The sequence below is a fragment of the Coenobita brevimanus genome, chromosome 74 (genome assembly GCF_032717465.1).
Source record: "Coenobita brevimanus isolate Jiangsu-jjx chromosome 74, ASM3271746v2, whole genome shotgun sequence".
Lineage (NCBI taxonomy): Eukaryota > Metazoa > Arthropoda > Malacostraca > Decapoda > Coenobitidae > Coenobita > Coenobita brevimanus.
Window position 1 is genome coordinate 10485150 of NC_137027.1, and position 23239 is coordinate 10508388.

General features: G+C 43.5%; 1 protein-coding gene across 1 annotated transcript in view; it reads left to right on the forward strand.

Moving 5' to 3' along the window:
- Positions 1-4723: 4723 nt before the first annotated feature.
- Positions 4724-23239, forward strand: part of LOC145407764 (glycine receptor subunit alpha-2-like) — a 291099-nt gene continuing 272583 nt past the window's right edge. The window contains exon 1 of the mRNA XM_080278635.1: positions 4724-4936. Within this exon, the coding sequence (XP_080134761.1) occupies positions 4875-4936 (62 nt within the window). The 5' untranslated portion in view covers positions 4724-4874. The remainder of the gene's footprint in view (positions 4937-23239) is intronic.

A 23239-nucleotide genomic window follows, 5' to 3' on the forward strand; every position in this document is an offset into this window, starting at 1 on the left:
ATAGATTAACATTAGACTAAGATGCTAGTCACGAAGAAGTGCTATGGAGAGGATGTAGAGCCACAGTATTCTTTTTTATGCCATTGAGCTACGCGAAATCAAAAGGGTGAAGATTTGGGACAAGTTGAAGTGAATGAGCTTTAGCAGTCTAAGGGGTTGAACTGAGATTATTTTTAGCCCCTCTCATGCTCGGCGCAACTTCAGTTCTAGTACAGTTAACCCCAGACGATTTTATTCAGCTGAGGGAGAGTCATAAGAGTCTCAAGGTGTTAAAAATGGGTACCATTAACCCTCTCACGGTCTTTTTAACTCTAGTATCTTGTCCCACCCAGACGATTTTATTCAGTTGAGTGAGTCGTGTAGGAGGCTGAGAGTGCTGATCCCTTGGGTACGATTTTTTGGCCTTCATTCTCGCTGTCTCCAGACGATTTTGTTCAGCTCAGGGTGGATTTCTCGACAGGCGGTGTGGGGTGGGGAGGTTGATACAGAAAAACACACAAAGGGAGAAAAATCCTGAGGGTTGTATTATCAATATCTTTGGAGAGCTCTGAACATCACTTCTTTAGCGATTTATTTTGTACATGACGCCACGATATCCTCTTGTGGCTTTAGTAATCGCTTAACACCATTTCCTTAGCGATTTATTTTGTACATAACACCACGATATCCGCTTGTGGCTTTGAAAATCGCTTAACACTATTTCCTTAGCGATCTATTTTGTACATTGCACCTCGATATCCGTTTTTGGCTTTGGAAATTGCGCAACACCATCTCCTTAGCGATTTATTTTATACATTGCACCTCGATATCCGCCCGTGTTTCTGATGTAAGCCATGTTGATAATGAAGCAGTATCATACAAGAGATAGTTTAAGGTGTAATATGCAGAATAAATCGCTAAGGAAGAGACGTTAAGAAACCACTCAAGCCACCTAGAATACGGCCCTGAATGGAAATTCGGAGGAAAAATTGACATCGTAGGAGATAAAATGATGTTAAAATAAATAAATGAATAAATACATTAAACAAATCTGACGGCGTAACAGTGGAGAGAGAGAGAGAGAGAGAGAGAGAGAGAGAGAGAGAGATACTGTATTATATTTCCCTGCACCTTAATTCTTTCTACCTCCAATCCTCCTAACAATTTTTTTCTTCACTTTCTTTCAGGTCCACCAGCTGTAAAATTCCATATATCTAGTCCAGCTCTCTTTCCCCCCCCCCCCAAGGGACTATTTCTTTTGATTTTTGGGGGTGAAGAAAGGGAAGACCGAGAAAAAGAAAGATAAAAAAAAAAAGAGGCAGTGAGAGAGACGGGTGGTAAAAAAAGAGAACAGTGAGAAAGTGTGAGAAAGGGAGAGAGAGAAAGCGGATGATCATGACACACTTAGAAAATACGAAAGACGTGTAAGAAAAAAATAACATTGAGAAGAAAACCTGAATAAGTAAAAAGACAAGCAAAACGTCAGCCATATAAAACGAAAATAAAAAAACCATAAGACAAAATACTCAGTTGAAGGAAAGTGTTCGGAAGAAAAACAAAAACAAGATAGGTACAAATAAAAGAAGTACGTTAGTAAAAAAAAAAATACCAAGAAAGGAGAATCAGTTACAGTGAGCATCAAAAAACAGGAAAGAAAAGAAAAAACAGTGATAAAACACCAACAGGAGATGCGTGAAGAGGGGAAAAACAGTGAAAAACCAGTGAACTCAAGAGGAAAACGGAAGGAAAAAATCGACAAGAGGAGATGCCAATGAAAGAAAACCAGGGAAAAGCGCCATTAAATCAGAAGAGAACTAAGTAAAAGAGGACCGACAAAAACAAAAAAAACAAAAAAAACAAGCTTGAGTAGTAAAAAAAAAAAAACACACACACACACACATGGAGCAGAATATCATACTAAAACGCACTAAAGCCAAATACAAAATACCGATAAAGCAAGAAAAAACAAAGCATTTATAAGAAAAAACACGAACCCAAGCGTCACACCCAAGCACGCTAAACAAAACACAAACTCGCGATATCACACAAAGCCAGAGCACCGTCAAGGGAGCATACAAACCAGAGGAAACACACTGGCGGGAGAAATCAGCCGTCAGATCTAGCCCAGAAATTCAGCTCACAGACTCGGCTCACAAACTCAACCCACAGATTCAGCTCACACACTCAGCTCACAAATTCGCAGGTTCCTCAGACTCAGCCCATAGATTCAGCTCACAAATTCCTCTCCCTCCTTGCATTCAGCTCACAAAAATCTATTTCAAATTAAGTCTTGGATTCAACTAAAAAAATTACTTAGTCCCCCCATGTAATTCAGTCCACAAAGTCATCTTACAAATTCCTTATCAACACTCAAATTCAACTTATACATAGCCCATAAATTTAACCCACAGATTCAGCTCACAAATTCCTTTTCAGCATTCCAGTTTAACTGAAAGATTTAACCCACAAATTTAACTTGGACATTTCTTATCAACCCTAAGATTCACCCCTAATTCATTTCACGAATTTCTTACCAACCTTCCAATTCAGCTCACAAAATTCTTTCAACCCTCAGTTTAAACTCAAAAATTCCCCAGATATTCCTCAATTCCAACCCTTTAATTCTACAGTGACTCTTAAATTCAGGCGAGATTCAACCCACAGTTCCTCAGTCCCCCCTTTCTCTTACTATAATGATCCGGCCACTCAGGATTCGAAGCCTCCCGCGAAGCTCAGATGCAGACACTCGGAACACCGCCACTCAGAGCGACATTCCGTGACGTGTAATCCGGTGAATATACATCTGACTGGTCGCCTTTCATCGTGCTGGGAATCTGAAAATCTGGCCGCCTTTTCAAGTGTAATCTCCCGCCAGTTTCCGCGTGCTCGAGCTGGTCGGTTTGAGCGCTTGTGCGTATCGAACGGAAAATAAAGCTTCCCCCGCTCTGTATGCCGAAGGACTTTGCTGACTTAAAGCGGCTATTTTACTCTTGCACAACTCCTGACTCTAACCAACTCGAGCGACAAGTAGCGATAAACTGCAACGAAATATGACTCCAAGCCGACATGAAGGCCGTTGTACCAAAGGGAAATGAGTTAGGGTAGGCGCTGTGGTCATGTGGATTTTCAAGCGACTGAGAGCGAGTGCCTGTGAGTGCGAAGGGGGACTAGGGTAAAGAAAAAAAAAAATCCTTGCTTCATCAACAGCTTCCACGATTTCAAAGATAACTGTCACGTGTTTCAGGAATATCATCGAGAGTTCCAGAGACTACTGTATGTAGGAGGAACCGTTTGTGTTTAAGTGAAATCTCTGCATTTTTAAGATAATGTAGGGAACTGATAAAGCTTATATCACTCCTAGAAAATATCGTATCTATTTTAAAAGGCTATTGTTGTATTATAGAGACATCGCCTAGAAACATTTTAAACCCATCGCCATTTGTTTCATAGACGACATTGCGTGTTTCAGATATTCCTGTCAATATATCAGTCTGTTTCCTGACGCCGCATCGTGTGACGGGCTTCTAGTTAAAAAAGAAAAGGAAACAGATAAGAAAAAACTCCAAACGTTACAGCCTCATCTCCCACGACACACCAGCCTCCCTCATGTACTCACACTCTTCATTTCTAAGCCTAGATTTTAAGATAATGAAAAAAGGTGATAGTGAGAGAGCGTGGATGAAAAATTTTGATGATGTGACAGGAGACATGTAAAGAAAGAACGAGGAACTGAAAACAAATCGAAATAAACTTTTTGTGCTTGTAAAAAAAAAGAAAAAGAAAAATGGACACAGGATGAAATTGCTTGTAACTTGTCGTAGCAAAATTAAAATAAACTCTGAAAAAACTGTACTAACTCGGGCAAAGATGCGTAAATTTTGCAGTGATTTTGTGAAATACTGTAACTTTAGGCAAGAGTGAAAAAAGAAAATAAATGAAAAGATATTGAAAGACGGACATTATTTTAAAAAACTAGCTGTTGACTTGAATACTGTCAGTCCAAGGTTGAGTGTGGAGATAAAGGATAGTGAAGGGAAAGAAATATTGGAGAGATAAAGGAATAAGAACTAGAGGGAGAAAAGGGAGTTTGGGAAAGAGAAAATCCAGCGTGAGAGAAATATAGCGAACCAAGGAATACGCTAGACAGGAACAGAATACGAAGGTGAGAGAAAGTGAAGGATGGAGTAATAGAAGTGAAGAAAAGTTCGAGTGATGCAAAGAACAAAAAAATAAATAAAGAGACGAATACATCACGAAAGAAAAGGAACTAAGAAAGAGAGAGAGAGAGAGAGAGAGAGAGAGAGAGAGAGAGAGAGAGAGAAACTAAGAACACGGCAAGACAGAACAGAACCCCGTGCTGAGGAAGGAAGCGAGTGTGTGAGCGAGAAAAGACAGGAAACACAGCGAGACAAAAGAAGAAAGAGAAGAAAAAACGGAGTCAAGTGAGGGAGGGGAAAGGTACAGAGTGAGAAAAGCAAGAAGCACAGAGACAAAATTAGAGAAAAATGTGAGAGATAGAAAAGAGAGAGAAGGAACAAAGCGCCACGGAAGTAAAAAGGAAAAAGCGAGCGTGTATGGGAGATAAGGAGGGGAAAAATAGAAACACAAGAACTAAATGAAGGAGTGAGAAAAACAACGAGTGTATGAAAGAGAAAAAGAGACAGAAATAGAAACACAAGAATAAGTCTACGTATAAGATAAAAGTCACAGAGAGATAAAGACAGAGGTAGAGAGAAAGACAAGAAACAAGTCAGCAAGTGAATGAGTTAGGAAAGAGTGAGTGCGTGTGAGAGAGATGATGAGGCGAAAGTAGAACCGCGAGAACAGTGAGGAGAAAAGGCGGGTGCGAGACAAATATCAGGATCGAGACGGAGACCACACAAGGGACGCACAAGATGAAGGCCCTCTGGTGGCTGTGGCTCATCCTGCCCTTGGTCACCGTCGCTCAGGACAACAGGTAAGCGTGAGAAATTTATTTAAGGTGCCCCTTGTTTTGCTCTTGAAGGAATCACTGTTTTTAAAAAGTTATTTCCATTTGTTCTAACTTATTGCCGGTATATTGTGTTTGTTGTTGTTGTTGTTGTTGCTGTTCTTCTTCTTCTTCTTCTTGTTATTCTTCTTTTTCTTCCTCTTCTACTTTTTCATATACTCCTGCAGAACAGGTGGACATATTGCATTCCCTATTTTAACTTATCAAATGACAGTTCTATACAGCTTAGGAGAGATTTTCTGAAGTGGAAGGGTTTGATATGTGTTTTATTGACCCATTTCAGAGAGAGAGAGAGAGAGAGAGATCATTCCTAAGCTTAAGTCCGCTAGTGGTAACAAAAATAAATGCAAAATAAATATAATCATAGTGTAGAGTGAAGCCTTTTAGATTTTTTTGCTTAAATAGGATTCGATTCACTTAGGATTCTTTTTTATTTTAGTAAGTTAATGTTTGCTTTAGTTTTCTATAATCAAGTTAAGTTTGCGTGATGGTGGTTAGGTAAGTAAAAATTTTAGACAAACCACGTGAAATCCTTGAAGGTTCTAAAGACTAGGAAGTTATGCCCCAACTTAGGAAAAATAAAGTTCTAGCATTTTCCGTTCTCTCTCTCTCTCTCTCTCTCTCTCTCTCTCTCTCTCTCTCTCTCTCTCTCTCCTTAACTGTCATCCTCCATCTTCATACATTTCACTTTTTTCTCCATGTTATCATACCTTCTGTCTCCCCCCCCTCTCTCTTTCTCTTTCTCTCTCTCTCTCTCTCTCTCTCTCTCTCTCTCCATCATTCATCGCCTGGACCCCCTCAGCACCGGTCAGAATATTAGATAAAGTCGGTTTCACTCCTCTTGTCCCTCTTCACCCATCAGTTAGGGACCTGGGTATAACATCTCATATTGTGGGTCGTATTCTAGGAGAAGAGTGGGACTGAGAAGAAAATGTCTGCCTTCAAGAACCCGTGTTGTTAATAGGCACTGATTAAGAAAGACAGTAATAATAATAATAATAATAATAATAATAATAATAATGATAATAATAATAATGATAATAATAATAATGATAATAATAATAATAATAATAATAGTAATAATAATAATAATATACTACTGCTACTGCCACTACTACTACTACTACAAGTAATAATAATAATAATAATAATACCGGTAATAATAATAATAATAATAATAATAATAATAATAATAATAATAGTGTGTGTGTGTGTGTGTGTGTGTGTGTGTGTGTGTGTGTGTGTGTGTGTGTGTGTACTGAAAATAATCGTTAATAAGCTATAAAAAGATTATGGTAACTGATTTTTTCTATGCTAAGCTAAAGATCCGTGAAAAAAAAAATAAGCGAAGCATTTTTTTTTTTAAGTCATGATGGCGATGTACGTTATTCCTAAGATCATACTTTGCGGTAGTATAAATTCTCTCATAATTCTCTCACTCCCCCGCATCCCTGCAGTTCCCCTTACTTGAGGCGGCGTCAGGCAGAATGACTACGTGCTCCGACTTTGAACCTCCCTCTGTAGGCGGGTGGGAAAATATTCTGATGGCCTGGATAAGTTGTGAGAGGTGTGGTGAGTGGTGTGGTGTGGTGGTGAGAGGTGAGGGGATGAAGTGAGGTCGTTAAGGGAGGTGGCGAGTGGCGTGGTGTGGTGGTGAGTGGTGTGTTGTAGTGGTGAGAGGTGAGGGGATGAAGTGAGGTCGTTAAGGGAGGCGGCGAGTGGCGTGGTGTGGTGGTGAGTGGTGTGTTGTAGTGGTGAGTGGTGAGGGGATGAAGTGAGGTCGTTGGTGGTGAGGTGGTGATTGGTGTGGTGACTTGTGATAGGCAGACAGATAGATAGATAGATGAGTGTGGTGACTTGGTGGTGAGAGATATGGTTGGGAGGTGAGAGGTGAGTGAAGGAGGTGAGGTTATTAGTGGTGGGGGGGTGAGTGGTGTGGTGACGTGATAGATAGATATATAGATAGATAGATAGAGAGAGAGAGAGAGAGAGAGAGAGAGAGAGAAGGAGAGGATCATTGCAATTTTTATGGGCTAATGGCCAAACTTAACACCCTCACTGCGAGTGCGTAAAATGCATCACTTAAAAATGCCAGACGATTTTATTCAGCCTTGGAGTGTCACCTGGTATTAACGGGAGGAAGGAAGGCTGTATCTAACCCCTCCAGTGCCAGCAGATTTCCATAAGCTGAAGAAAATCGTCTGAAAATAGGAAAAAATTGAATAGAAAATATATCAAGGGGCAGAAGACGATAAGAACACACCTCGAGGACAATTCTCATATTTCCTCACCAAGTTGCAAAATTGGCCTCGCTTCATGTGAGTGTTGTGCAAGATAAGATGCAATTTGATGGGAGTGAGAATGGTGGATTGCTTGACGGGTTTATGTTGCAGTTTTACGAGCCAACAGCGACATCATTTGCAGGCAGTTGTTGCAATCACAGTCACTTTTTCACACACTGTCACCCGCGCTGTCATCCTCTCTCACACACGTTTCTCTCATCCACTCCTCTTCTCTTTTTCCTCTTTACTCTCCTCCATTCCCTCCCCTTCCTCTCCCTCACACTCCTCCTTCATCCTCTCACACATTCCTTCCTCTTCTCTTTTCCTCCTTTATGTTCCTCCGTTCATTGCCCTTCCTCTTCCTTCACACTCCTCTCTTTTTCATATTTCTCCTCCTTCCATTTCCTTTCCTCTCCCTCACACTTTTCCTTCATCTTTTTCTACATTCTCTTCTCTTCTCCTTTATGCTCCTCTCTCTCTCTCTCTCTCTCTCTCTCTCTCTCTCTCTCTCTCTCCATATCATAGTGCCTGACTGACCTGTTCAAATCCAGGAGGGGTGAGAGAGAGAGAGAGAGAGAGAGAGAGAGAGAGAGAGAGAGAGAGAGAGAGAAAGGTATGATTTGCTGTTACCCTGAGTCACAATTAATTCTACCAGTATTATCAATCGTAAGCTTCTATGATCCACTTAGATGAGTAAAATCATCTGGTAGTGGTGTTTTGGATAAGTGGCAGCGTAAATGGCAGTGTGGATAAGTAGCAGGATAAGTGGTGGTATGGATAAGTGGAAGCCCAAGTGGTAGTGTGGCTGAATGATAATATGCATAAGTCGTAACAGAATAAGTGGTAGTGTAAGTGGTAAGGCGGGGGGGGTGCACTTAAGACGGGGGAGTCCACTTGAGGCGGGGGAGTCCAGGTGCATTTGAGGCGGGGGAGTCCACTTAAGGCGGGGGAGTCCACTTGAGGCGGGGGAGTTCCAGCTAGGGCGGATGAGTCCACTTTAAGGGAGGGGGTAGAGTTAAGGGAGCCTTGGTGTGGAGATTAATGCTTCAGGGAGAGTGGTGGTGTGCCGAGCTTACTGGTAGGCTGGGAGACTCATGGGAGGCAGGGAAGGCAGGGAGCAAGGAGGGAGGAAGGGTGAGAGGAAGAGGGGTGGCAGGTAGGGAAGAAGGGAGAGAGGAAAGGAGGTAGGGAGGGAAGAGAGTAAAGAGGGTGAAGGAGTGAGGGAAGGAGAGAACGAGAGAGGAAAAAGAGGGGGAGGAGAGAGGAAGGTGAGAAGGAACGCGGAGAGATGAAGGAGGAGGGAAGGATGGAGGAAGGTCGAGAAGCAAGGAGAGCGGGTGAAGGAGGGAGGCAAGAAGTGAAGGAGGCTGAGTGAGAGGGAAGAGGGAAGGGTGAATAGGAGGGAGGAAAGTGAGGAGGAGGAGAGAGGAAGGAGGAAAAAACAGAGAGATAGAGAAGAGAGTAAGGTGGAAGGGAGGAAAATAGGAAAAAGAGGAGGAAGGCTGGAAGAGGGGAAGGAGGAAAGAGAGAGGAATGGGAGAGGATGAAGGGAGGAAGGAGAGAAGAATGGACGAAGGCAAAAGGAAAAGTAGAATATAGGAAGGAGGGAAAGAAGGAAATTGGGAGGAAGAAGGAGGAACAGAGGAACGTCAGAATGAAGGAAGGTAGGAAAGCAGGCATAAGGAAGGGAGAAAGATGGAAAAGATGAAAGGGAGAAAGGTAGGTAAAAAGGAAAGGAGGAGGGTAGGAAAGAAGGAGCATGGGAAAGAAGAAATGAAAGACGGAAGGAAGGAATGATGGAAGGTGGGAAAGAATGATTTGACAAAGACAGTAAAGAGAGAGGAAAGAAGGAAGAAGAGAAAGGAGAAAGAGTGCAAGGAAAGAGAAAAAAAGGAAGAGAAGGAAGAGAGAAAGGAGAGAGATGGGAAAGATAAGAGAGAAGCTTTGAACAAAAATATGAAGGTGGGGAAACTGGGGAAGATGTACAGTGAGGAGGATGACAGGGACGGAGGAAATGAGGTGAGACAGGCAGGAAGGGAGGAAAGACAGGGAGGAAGGTAAGAAAGAAAGGGAGGAAGGTAAGAAAGAAGGAAGGGAGGAAAGAAGAACGGGAGGAAAGGAGGGAGGCAAAGTAGAAGAGAGGAAGAAAAAATAGGATAAAGGTAGGTAAGGTGGAGGGAAAGCTGGAAAGTAAGAAAGAGAAGGAATGGAGGAAAAGAAGACAGAAAAAAATAGGAAAGAAAGGGAAGGGAGGAAAGGAAGGAAGGGGAAGGAATGGTAGGAAAGAGTGGAGGTGGAGGAGAGGAAAAAAAAAAAAAAGGTAAGAAAGAGAGGAAGGAAGAAGGAGGAAAGGTATGAAAGAAAGGGAAGAAGGGAAGGGAGGAGAGGAAGGATGAAAGAAAAGAAGGAAAGAGAAGGAGTGGAGGAAATGAAGGAGGAATGAAGGAAGGTAGGGGCGAGAAGGGAGGGAGGAAAGGAAAAAAGACGAAAGATAAGGGAAGGAGGAAGGGAGAGGAAAGGCAAGGCAATAAGGAAACCAGAAAGATTAGGGGAGAGATAAGAAGGTGGATAAGAAGGAGAGAAGGAAGTAAGAAGGAAAGGATAAAACGAGGAAGAAAGGAAAGTAGGAGAAGAGGGGAGGAAGGAGGTATGGAGGAAAGGTTGAAGGGAGGAATTATATAAGGAACGAGAAGCAGGGAGGGGGTATGGAGAAAGGAAGGAAAGGTGGGGAGGTAGGAAGACAAAGAAGAAGGGAGGGAGGGAGGGAGGGAGGAAAGGAAGGAAGAAGGAAGGAAGGAAAAAGGGGGGAGGGACGGCGAGAGACAGGGAAGACTGTAAGAGGGAGGAAAGAAGGCAGGAATAGGGGGGAGAAGGAAAGGAGAAACTCAAGGAAGGAGGGAATAAGAAAGACAAGAGAAAAGGTAGACAGGGAGGAACATATAAGAAGGGAGGAAAGAAGGAATGAAGGAAGAGCGAAGGAGAATTATAGAGAGGCAAGGAGGGAGCAAGAGAGGGAAGAAGGAAGGAAAGAAGGAAGGAAAGGAAACAGGGAAGAACATAGAAAAGCCGGAAGAAAGGAAAGGGAGAAAGGAAGAAGGCAAAAGGACATGATAAAGATGGAAAAGACGACGAGGAAAACAAGGAAGGAAAGAATGGAGGATGGAAGGCGAAAGAGATAGGTGAGGCAGGTAAAGTGGATGATAGAGGTGACTTAGGAGGCAGGTCAGGCACGTAGGGTGAGGTAGGCAGGGCGAGGCAGAGAAGGAAGGTGAGGCATAGGAAGCGGAGGTGTGGATTTACTGTAAATTGGTGAGGAAAGTGGGGTGATGCACGTGGGTATCAGGGTTAGGCAGGGTGAGGTAGGTGGTGTAGGGAGGGTTAGGCAGGGTGAGGCAGGTGAGGTAGGTAGGGTGAGGCAGGTGGGGTAGGTAGGGTGAGGCAGGCGGGGTAGGTAGAGTGAGGCAGGTGGGGTAGGCAGAACGAGGCAGGTGCGGTAGGCAGAACGAAGCAGGTAGGGTAGGCAGAGTGAAGCAGGTGTGGTAGCAGAGTGAGGCAGGTGGGATAGGCAGGGTTAGGCAGTGAGGCAGCTTCATACATGGTGCAGTTCAGCTGAGCCATTGAACCTACCACACTTTCCTCGTCCCTACATTCCTCCAACGTTTCTCCTTTCCTCCATCCTTCTCTCCTTTCCTCCACTCATCTCTTCTTTCCTCCATCCTTCTCTCCTTTCCTCCACTCGTCTCTTCTTTCCTCCATCCCTCTCTCCTTTCCTCCGGCATTCCTTTCCGCCACCCTTTTCTCCTTTCCTCCAACCTTTTCTCCCCATCATCCTTCTCTCCTTCCCTCTACCATTCTCTTTTCATCCACCTTTTCTCCACCTTTTTCTCTTCTCCTCCAACATTCTCTCCATTCCTCTATCTGTCTCTCTTCTCCTCCACCCATCACTCCTTTCCTCCATGCTTCTTTCTTTTCTCAGTTCCTCCTCCTTTCTTCCAACCCCCTCCTTCATTTTCCTTTATTCGTTACTACTCTCCTCCATCCTCTCCCTCTTCCTCCAACATCATCTCTCTCTCTCTCTCTCTCTCTCTCTCTCTCTCTCTCTTTCCCTTCACCTTCTCTCGTTTTCATTTCATTCCTCTTCTCATCCTCATTTCCCTTCCCCTTCTTTTCTCCCTTTCCCTCTCTCTTCTCTTCTCCCGTACTTTCTCTCTCTCCCATTTCCTCCCTCTTCCCCTCCCGACTTATCCTTCCTTCCCCATTTCTCCTCTTTTCTTCCGCAGTTTCTCTTGCTCTTTTTACTCTCTTTCTCTTTCATTTACATCTTTATATCCTTCTTTTCCTCTCTTCCCTCCCTGCATTTCCTCCTCACCGTCAATTGTCCCCTTCTCTCTCTCCCTCTCTCTCTCTCTCTCTCTCTCTCCTTTCTCTCTTTTATCCTGCTCACTTCTTCCTCATCTATCTCAGACCGTACTCTCCTCCCCTTCCATCACGGTTCCCCTTACCTTTTTCCTCTTCTCCCCTCGTCTTCCCTCTCCTCCCTCGTCCCTCCCTTACTCATTTTCCCTCTTGTTTCCCCTTCTTTTCTCTCCTCCTCTTCTCTTCTCCCCTCCAAGTTGTCAGGTTGCCCATTTCCATCAGATAAAAATAAATCTAATATAGTCATAATACGAGAGGCTCAACAGGTCCACTGATGTTTGTTTTCCATTACACTTCCTGTATTTCTCTCCCCACCCCTACCTTCCCTTCCCTCCCTCCTTTTCCCTCTTCTCCCTCCTGTTTCCCCCTCTTCCTCTTCCCCTTTCTTCTTCCTCTCCTCCTTCCCCTTCTGTTGCCTCCCCTCCCTCCTCTTCTCCATCTTTCCCCTTCTTCATCTTCCCAGTTCTCCCTCCACTTCATCTCTTCTCTCCTTCGCCTCTCCCTTTCTCCTTCCGCTTCTCCATCTCACCTCCTCTTCTTCCCCATTCTTCCTCCTCTTCTTCATCTCTTCCTCCCCTCTCTTTCCCTTTTCTCCATCTCTAAATCCCCTCTCTTTCCCTTTTCTCCATCTCTAAATCCCCTCTCTTTCCCCTCTCCTCCGCCATCACAATATCACTTCACACACACACACACACACACACACACATACACACACACACACACACACACACACACACACACACACACACACACACACACACACACACACACACACACACACACACACACACACACACACACACACACACACACACACACACACACACACACACACACACACACACACACACACACACACACACACACACACACACACACACACACACACACACACACACACACACACACACACACACACACACACACACACACACACACACACACACACACACACACACACACACACACACACACACACACACACACACACACACACACACACACACACACACACACACACACACACACACACACACACACACACACACACACACACACACACACACACACACTGCCTCTCCGTACGGTTCTGGCACACACACTCGTCCTCTCACTCCATCTCACTTCCTTCTGCTCCACTCCTCTCAAAATCTCTCTGCCTACATCTCTCCCCTATATCACCCCTCCTCTCCCTCCATCCTCACTTGTCTTCTTCTTCCTCCTCTCTTTTCTTCTCTTCTCCCCTCCACTTCTCCTCTTAGCCTCCTTCTTCCCTCTACATCCTCTTCCTTCATTTTCATTTCCTTCTCTTCGCTCTTTTATCCTCTCTCCTCTCCCCTCCTCTTGTTCATTTCTCCTCTTCATCCCCTCCTTTTCATCACATCTCCTTTCTCCTTCTTTCCTTCTTCTTCCATTTCCTCCTCCTCCCGTGCATCCCCCCCCTTCCCTTTCCTCCTCCTCCCTATTCTACCCTTCTCCCTCTCCGCCTAGCCTTCTTCTCTCCCCTCTCTTTCTCCTCATGTCCTCCCACTCCTTCTCACTTCTCTCTCTCTCCCCCTAGAGCCCTCATTTTCTCTCCGACCTCTCCTCCTCCTGATTTCCATCTCTCCTTCTCCCTACAACCATCCCCTCTGTTCCATCTTTCTTTTTTTTTCTTCCAACTCCTCTTCTTTTCCCAATTTCTCCCCTCTCTTCTAAGATTCTCCCCTCTCCTCCCCGTTAGTCCCCTCATCTTCCCCATTTCATCCCTCTTTCCCCACCTCTTGTCCCTCCATCCCTGCTTTTTCTCCTCCTCCTCTTTTCCTCTCTTTCCTCTCTTCCTCCCCTCTTCATTTCCTCCTTCTTTCCCATCCTCTCCTCCTTCCACTCCTGCTTTTCTCTCCTTCCCTCTTCTCCATTTCTTCCCTTCTCTGCTCGACTGCTTTCCTGCATCCCTCCTCACTTCACCCTCCTTCTTGGCCATTTATCCCCCACCTCTTTTGAGAGAGAGAGAGAGAGAGAGAACGATAAACGGCCAACTCGGGAAGGCCTACAAGTTCTTCTTTTCGTTTTTTTTTTCCAGTACAGCCTAGAACTGCTTTTCCTGGAAGTTGTAACATTTTCCCCCCGAGACAAGAGTTCCCTATGGGCGGGGGAGTAAAGGAAGTTCGCCACGCAGACATTTACTTTGACCTTTACTTCTGTTAATTAAGGATTCTCCATAACATCTCTTCCATTTTACTTTTGCATTTAAGAGAGGGGGTGTGTGAGCTGGGAGCAGGTCGGTGAAATGGCGGGGGACAGGGCGACATGGAGGCGATTTGTTTGTGGCCACCCCTTACGGGATTAAGGCGTCTGGCAATAGATAGACAGATAAGACTTTCGTAATTTTCTGTATATTATTTTTGAAACTTATTAACATTATAAAGGCATGAATAAAAATACAAGAAATAAAGAAGAGGTAATGGGCAAAATAATCTTAAAGCAACAGGTGTTATACTTTCTTCACTTTAACCTGGCCCAGATTTTCATCTTTTTGCTGCTTATTTCACGTAGCTCAGTACAAGACAATGTTGCAGCTGTACATCCTTTCCATAGCACTTCTTTGTTACTAGGACCGCATTCTAATATTGATCTCTTGTTACAGACGAGGATTCAAGATAGGAAGACGGCAATTTTAGGTCAGGTTGAGGTGAAGAGGGTATAGAAAGCCTCATAACTCGACCAAAATACGTGCCTATGCTGAATGGCTCTTAAATCACCTTCTCTCCTTTCCCTTCCCCTACCTCAATCCCTCCATCCCCTTCTCTCTCTTCCCCCAATCCCCTCTTCCACCCCTCCTGCCTAAATTCCCTTTCCTTTTTTTTCCCTCACCCCATCCCCTCCATCCCTCTTTCCTTCCCACCACCATCCTTCTCTTCTCCTCCCCTCCAACACACACACTCGTCCTCCCTCTCCATCTCCTCACCACGCCTACTGTCCACTGGCTCTGCTCTTTGATATTTACGAGCACCTCTCTCAAGACTTTATTTCTCTCTCTCTTTCTCTCTCTCTCTCTCTCTCTCTCTCTCTCTCTCTCTCTCTCTCTCTCTCTCTCTCTCTCTCTCTCTCTCTCTCTCTCTCTCTCTCTCTCTCTCTCTCTCTCTCTCTCTCTCTCTCTCTCTCTCTCTCTCTCTCTCTCTCTCTCTCTCTCTCTCTCTCTCTCTCTCTCTCTCTCTCTCTCTCTCTCTCTCTCTCTCTCTCTCGTATCTTCTTCAGGTAACTTTCTTCACTTAGGCAGGTAACTTGGCGAGTAACATGTGAGGTGGGAGAAGGGAGCAGTGGACTTTTTCCCTCTTTCTTCTTTCCCTCTTCGTCTTTCTTCTCCTTTCCCTCTTCCCTCCCTCTCTCTTCCTTTCTCTTTAACCTCCCTGTCTCCTGTCTTCGCTCCCTGTCTCCTCTTCTTCCTGTCTTTCCTCCATCTCTCGTCTCCTCCTTTTACTCTCTTTTTTCTTTAAGTCTCTCCGTCTGCGTGTCTGTCTTCGATATTCCTATTTTTATTTCTCCTCGACTGATACTCTCTCTCTCTCTCTCTCTCTCTCTCTCTCTCTCTCTCTCTCTCTCTCATTGTTCAAGGTAATCTCTTCAGTACTATGGCGTATTTCTAGGTTGTGGAACACCTAACGGAGCAGCCCTGTCCGCCTGCCTCGCGATTTTATTTTTTTCGAAAACAAGATGATTTATTCCCGTAGACTTCAGCGACTTGGGCGAAGTCACACACCACACCACATATCACACCACGCCACACCACACCACTCCACACCGCACCACACAGCGCCATACCATACCACAGCATACCACACCAAACCTCATCACATCGCATCTCTCCACACTCCACCACACCACACCATATCACCCTCTCACACCACACCACACAACATACCACTCTCACACCACATCACACCAAGGGCATCATCCAAACGGCCCCGCAGCTCCCCCACGTGATATATTTTACTTTTATTATCACCAAATTCAGGCGATTTTGTCCAGTTTAGGAGAGGCCACTCGTACTGAAGGGGTTAAAGCAGTGTATATCTTGTCTCTCTAACTTTAAAAATCTCTCCCGGGCTTAATTAAGTTGTCTGAGGATTGTAGGAATAGTGAAGGAGGGAGGAGGTGTTCGTCTCTCGTGGGCAAAGGACCCGCTGCGGTGATTATGTTGACTGTCACAATACCTGGGGATGTGTGTCCTTGTTTTCACAGTGTATCGCCTGCTGTCGCCTCTCCACCTCTGTTTACCTTGGTCCCTCCACACACCTCACTGTACCTGCCTCTCCTGAATTCGTTATCGCCACCAATGCATCATGATTACCTTATATGTGCCCTATTAATACACAGGCCGTTTTGCTTACTGATAGAAATGGTAGTACTTCACACACAAGCACATACATTTCCCTGTACATGATCATCTTTAGGTAATACACGCACATAGACTTAGGCACATTACACAGAAATATACACAGATTTACACTCAAGCATAAATATTTCCAGCGCCCTAAAGTGAACAGATTGTGACTTTGGTTATCTTTTGCTCGGGTACTTTCCACGAAGCAATCTCGAATTTTTCTCACAGTCCACTCAGTTTCAAGTTTGGTTTCTTACACACACTTCCAGACTCATTTATCAAGCCCTTCAGCTCCCACTTGTCTTAAATAAAAGCAATGTCATCGGCACACAACAGTAGGCCTAGACACAATTTACAAGCTTTACATTCTATTAACAAGGACACTCAACATCCACTACCCAAATTTGTCATTCTTTCCCAACGTCAAATTCAATATATACAGAACAGCCACGGAGACTGGCACAATGGCATGTCCCTGTTCCAGTCCAATATTCGTTAAAAAAAATGCTTAGTTCATATTCCACACACACACACACACACACACACACACACACACACACACTTGCATACATACTCTTAAAAACATTCACTAATTTTCAACTATATTCTCAGCACCTTCCATATTCCTAGTTTATCTACTTTCTCATATGCTTTTATTTTTTCCTCCAGATCCATGAAGACAATATGCATCTTTTTTTCCCCTGTTCTCGATTCCCCTGCTCTCTCTCTCTCTCTCTCTCTCTCTCTCTCTCTCTCTCTCTCTCTCTCTCTCTCTCTCTCTCTCTCTCTTTACTATTCATACTAGAGAAAAAATCTGGTCTGTATATGCTCTCCCCCCTTCCTAAATCCCTCATGCATTTTTTCCCTTCAAGATTTTTTTTGTTTTTTTTTTGCTTTGCATATGAGAGAGAAGATCTGGTCTACACACACCCCTTCCCCCCTTTCTAAATCCCCCTTGTTCCTCCCCTACCCTTCCCTTGGTTCTCTCTCTCTCTCTCTCTCTCTCTCTCACTTTGCCGACAACTCTCCTGCCATTTATCATTCCAACAGCGCTAAGAAGACAAATACTCCTATGATTTCCACACATTCCTCTTTTCCTGTACAAGGAAGCTATGATCTATCTATATATCTATCTTATCTATCTGTCTGTCTATCAGCCTATCTCTGTGGGTCTGTCTATTTCTCTGTTTCAATCTGTCTATCTATATATTTATCTATATTTATTTACCTGTATTTGTCTGTCTGTCTGTCTGTCTATATGTTTATCTGTCTAAACATGTAACCTAACTGTACACACACACACACACACACACACACACACACACACACACACACACACACACACACACATACGCAGTTACACCAACGCAATTAAAACATGAAAACACGACTAAACCCAGCGCAATAACAGGAGCAGATCCCGTGCCAACAACATCATCATAACAAACACATCATAACGCTGTGATTTTCTGCCTGGCTGCAAGGAGGGAGGCACAGGGTAGTGTAGGGTAGGATGCGGAAGGATTGTGTGTGTTTGTGGTAGGTTAGGGTAGGATGCAGAAGGATTGTGTGTGTGTCTGTGGTAGGTTAGGGTAGGGTAGGTTAGGGTAGGGTAGGATGAGGAAGGATTGCGTGTGTCTGTAGTAGGTTAGGGTAAGTTATGTTGGGGTAGGGTAGGATGTGGAAGGATTGTGTGTGTTTGTGGTAGGTTAGGGTAGGATTTAGAAGGATTGTGTGTGTTTGTGGTAGGTTAGGGTAAGTTAGGGTAGGGTAGGTTAAGTTTGGGTAACGGAGATTTGTTTGTGTTGGTTGAGGATGGGAAGGATTGTGTGTATTTTTGGCAGTTTAAGGAAAGTTAGGGTAGGTTAGAGTAAGGTGGATTAGTTTATGTTAGTTGAGGGTGAGTTAGGTTAGGAGAGACTAGGATAGGTTGGGTTAGGTTAGTTTAGGTTAGTTCCAAGTGATTTGTATTAGGAGGAGAGCAGAAAAGGTTAGTTAGGATTATTAGACTGTTCGTTTAAGTTAGGTTACACTAATCTAGGGTAAGGTTTGTTAGGGAGGTGATTAGTGTCTAGATTACCCAATGATAAGAGAAGTGATTGGATGTGATTTAAATAACATAGGTGATGAAAAATGTACAGAAGAGGAAATTGTGTTCAGATTCATAGTGGAAATAGAAGTAAAAAAAAAAACTAAACTACTGGAAACACACACACACACACACACACACACACACACACACACACACACACACACACACACACACACACACACACACACACACACACACAAGCGTACTCGGGTACAAACAAATACAGAATTCAATTACACACACTTACACAGATATATGGTCGCCCTTTATTATTCACTGTGCGTGTGTGTGTGTGTGTGTGTGTGTGTGTGTGTGTGTGTGTGTGTGTGTGTGTGTGTGTGTGTGTGTGTGTGTGTGTGTGTGTGTGTGTGTGTGTGTGTGTGTGTTCAGACCAAAATTAAATGTTGTTTTTTGTGTTTGTGAGCGAGTGAGCGTGCTAGAGAGAGAGAGAGAGAGAGAGAGAGAGAATCAAAATGCCTCAAGGGAGTGATAATATCGTAAGGTAACAGATGTGGGTCAGTGTCAGTCTCACTCACTCTTTCTATGCTTGCATCAGACGTCTTGTAAAATCGTCTTGTAAAAATCACCTTGTAAAATCGTCTTGTAAAATCGTCTTGTAAAGTCGTCTTGTAAAATCGTCTGGAGACTGTAGGTTAACCCCTTCAGTACGGTGACGTCTTTATACAATTTCGTTCCTTCTTGCTTATGTGGGACTATTTTATTCAGCTTAGTAGGGTGGCAGTGAAGGGATTATTGAAGGCTGTGAAAAATCCCTCCTAAGCTGCATGAAATCGTCTGGAGGCAGCAGAAATAAATGGAATAAAATGGAAATGATGTACTTCAAGAGGTCTTTCCAAAAATCGTCACTCAACTATAATTTAAAAAATCGTTCTCGGGCTAAAGAGGTTATGAGCAAAGTATGTACAGTCGCGGACACAAATATCGATCCACCTGCTAACGATAAATAACGAGAGAGTGAGCGATGAATTTCGAAACAGTGATATAGTCTTTGAAATTCAGCATAATTTTCAGAATACTGTGTAATAGTTTCATAATTACTTGGCTATAATCTTTTTTTTTTTTTTTTTTTTTTTTAAAGATCCCTAGCCCCTTTCAACTCAGTTCACAGCTAAGGGTAGTTTGAGTGAAGAGTTGATTTGACTAGTAACCAAGGAGACTTACTGCTAACTCATGCAGCCCCAACTTAGTACTGAAATTATGAGTTGATCAGTTCCATCATATAAAAACAAACCAACTGTAATAAGTGGATTAATATTTTTGTCCGCATTCATATTTCACTCACTGGTTTCTGGGCATGATTTAGAGAACCCGTTTCCGAGATCAAGGCGCCCATTTCGCGAGATCAAGCCGCCCTCCCCCGAGATCAAGGAGTGAGGTGGCATGTAAACTGATGAAGTCGTGCATTGGTATGTGTGTGTGTGTGTGTGTGTGTGTGTGTGTGTGTGAGAGAGAGAGAGAGAGAGAGAGAGAGAGAGAGAGAGAGAGAGAGAGAGAGAGAGAGAAATTGGGAAGGTTAGGGGACCTGAATGATAGATGAAAGCGTCTGAATATGAGAGAGAGAGAGAGAGAGAGAGAGAGAGAGAGAGAGAGAGAGAGAGAGAGAGAGAGAGAGCTGTCCCTGTATATACGACATTTAAAAGGATATAAAAGATTCAAGTATTGTCAAGGTGTATTGTGTATTATTTTGTATGCTGGTGATGCAAAATAAAATGTGTATTAAAAAGATATAAACAAACAGATATAAGCAAGGAGATATAAGCAAAATCTAGGCAAATATTAAGTTATACTGTACATAATTTTATCATTAACTCCTTTTCTCCAATGGCGTATAAATGACTGCCCCTGGACGGTCGTATTCGGTTTTGGAGAGAATTCGAAATGGAGGGGTTTTGGAGAGATAATTCGATATGGAGGAGTTAGCATTTGCCCTCATTAACTTCATGGCAATTAGAACTATGTCGTAAGAAAAAAAATGTGTTAAGAATGTAATGAAAAAAATATATAATCGAAGTGAAAGGGCCGAAGTACCGGTACTACGAATTCTCCCAAGCGCTATGTAAACATCGCACTATTACCTCCAATTTCTATACCAGTTCGCCCCCGCAAAGAGCTCGGTTCCGTTGATTCAGTAGCTGCCGGCTTTGAATAAACAGCATTCATGGGTATGTGCGTCTGGTGAAAGCGATACTCGGCGGAGGAAGGAAAAAAAAAATAACACCATTCAAGGCACGCTTCCTCCAGCCGAGCCAAAAGCCTGAGGACGTATTTGAGGGCGAATTCTCCCAACAAGTGTTTAGCTGCTTGTGACGTGGCATGAAATATGAGTTCTAAATTCTTGGTTTTATTATCATCACTATTATTATTATTATTATTATTATTATTATTATTATTATTATTATTATTATTATTAACTCTTTCATCTGGATGACGTTCTTTTTTGTGTGTCCAACTCTGGGCATAAGTTTAACAGCCCGTTCCCTGAGGCTGTGCAGTCCTCCTACGTACCATACACCTTCACATGTCACCACTTTTGCGCTAACACCCACCGTCCATATTAAATACATGCTAGGGCTTTTTCATACTGGGCTGGTGTATTGATGCTCCCAGACAATTTCATTCAGCTTAGGGTCTCGTACTGAAGGGGTTTATTAAGGCTGCATCTAACCCCTCCAGATCAGTGTTAATCCTAAGCTGAAGTAAGACGTCAGGAGAGAGAGAGAGAGAGAGAGAGAGAGAGAGAGAGAGAGAGAGAGAGAGTGAGAGAGAGAGACCCTTCCACTGCGATCTTCAGTATCTCTCTCTCTCTCTCTCTCTCTCTCTCTCTCTCTCTCTCTCTCTCTCTCTCTCTCTCTCTCTCTCTCACCTCACTTAATTTACCTCTGATGAAGACAATTAAAGATCCAGGGGTTGACGCTGCTCCAGTCTGCTTGAGGTCACTTTATTTTTATTCTTTTGATTATCTTTCTTTTCTCTATTTTCTTTACTTTCTTTCTTTCTTTCTTTGTGAACATGTCCTCCTGGGTCTTCCTTTGTGAACAAGTCCTTACGAGTTTTTAGGTCTGTCTCCTGTCTTTCTGTCCATTTCCTGTGTCTGTCTCTCTGTCTGTCTGTCTCTCTTTATATCTATCAGTCAGTCAATCTGCGGTTATCTATCTATCTGTTTATTCATCTATTTTTTTTCTTTGTCTGTGTTTGTCTGTTTGTGTCAACTGTGTCTGTATGTCATATCTATCTATCTTTTCCTTTCTGTCCTTATCTACCTGTCTGCCTGTCTGTCTCTCTGTCTGTCTGTCTGTCTGTCTGTCTCTGCCTGCCTGCCTGCCTGTTTATCTGTTATTCTGCCTGCCTGCGTCTCTCTCTCTCTCTCTCTCTCTCTCTCTCTCTCTCTCTCTCTCTCTCTCTCTCTCTCTCTCTCTCTCTCTCTCTCTCTTTAATGAACCCTTTGAGTTGCTAGGATTTTTTCTGAGCTGGTTAACCCTCTCATGGCCTTGTCATCCCTTGGTGAAAGAGAGAGAGAGAGAGAGAGAGAGAGAGAGGAAGCCTGTATGGAGGTGAAGACGACTGTGATAGAAAGTGATTCAACCAGTCTCTCTCTCTCTCTCTCTCTCTCTCTGAATGACACTTCCAATATTTCCCAACGCATTCTCCCAGCGTGTCATATTGTCTCTGTGTGTTCCTTTTGGGTGCATGTGTGCGTGAGGGAGGGAGTTTGTGTGTGTGTGTGTGTGTGTGTGTGTGTGTGTGTGAAGAGAGAGAGAGAGAGAGAGAGAGAGAGAGAGAGAGAGAGAGAGAGAGAGAGAGACGCACAGACAAACAGACGAATACACGACCACACAGTCACACACCATTGTATTTTTCCTTTCTTTCCCTTTCTTATGGCCTTTTTTCCTTTTCCCCTCTTTTTTTGAATTAATCTTCTCCCTCTTATTGCATCGTTCTCTCCCTGATTGTACATCTTCTCCCTCTTATTGCATCGTTGTCTCCCTGATTATACATCTTCTCCCTCTTATTGCACCATTTTCCCTCTGATTATACATCGTCTCCCTCTTATTGCATCGTTCTCTCCCTGATTATACATCTTCTCCCTCTTCTTGCACCATTCTCTCCCTAATTATACATCATCTCCCTCTTATTGCACAATTCTCTCCTATGCACCGTAAAAGCATGGTTAAGCGCACGAAAAAACTGTGTAGCTCCAATTTAGACCACAGAGGTACATGAGAAAATCCTCGTTTTTTCTTTCTTTCTTTTTTCAGTTGTAGAATCATTTCGCACAAATTTTAGCAACTATAATGAACATATGTAAATCTGCCGTAAATATTAACGTTTGTTAGAGCTATTTAGAGGTGTATATGCATCCCCCTCTCGAATTTCAGAGGATAGACAGACACAAATATTCTCTCTCTCTCTCTCTCTCTCTCTCTCTCTCTCTCTCTCTCTCTCTCTCTCTCTCACACACACACACACACACACACACACACACACACACACACACACACACAGGCAATATCAGAGAGGAACACAAAAACCGTCACCTTTTATAGTCGAAGCTGTCATTCCTCTGACCCGGACCCTTGTGGTATTTTGGTTTTGTGTGTGTGTGTGTGTGTGTGTGTGTGTGTAAGTGCATAATCGTGTGGGTAATAGCACACAGCAACCCACATTCATTAATTAAAGAGGACATTAACGAGCCGCAATTAAATATGCAAGTGTGTTGTGTGTGTGTGTGTGTGTGTGTGTGTGTGTGTGTGTGTGTGTGTGTGTGTGTGTGTGTGTGTGTGTGTGTGTGTTTATGTGTGTGTGTGTGTGTGTGTGTGTGTAATTGCCCTACTTATTGTTAGGGAGGAGGTGTATGTGAAGGTCAGTGTGTAATACCCGTATAAGGATGTGTACTGTAAGTGTCTATGTAAGTGTGCGTAGGCGTGTGTATACGTGTGTAGGAGTGTGTGTAAGTGTGCAAGAGTGTGTGTAAGCGTGTGTACGAGCTCTAATCGTCATGTATTGTTACGTGGACAGGGAGGCAATGTTAAAGATATATGAGTTTGTGGTCACGTGTGTAAGTATGTAAGAATGTAGGCGAGTTTGTAAGTGTGTAA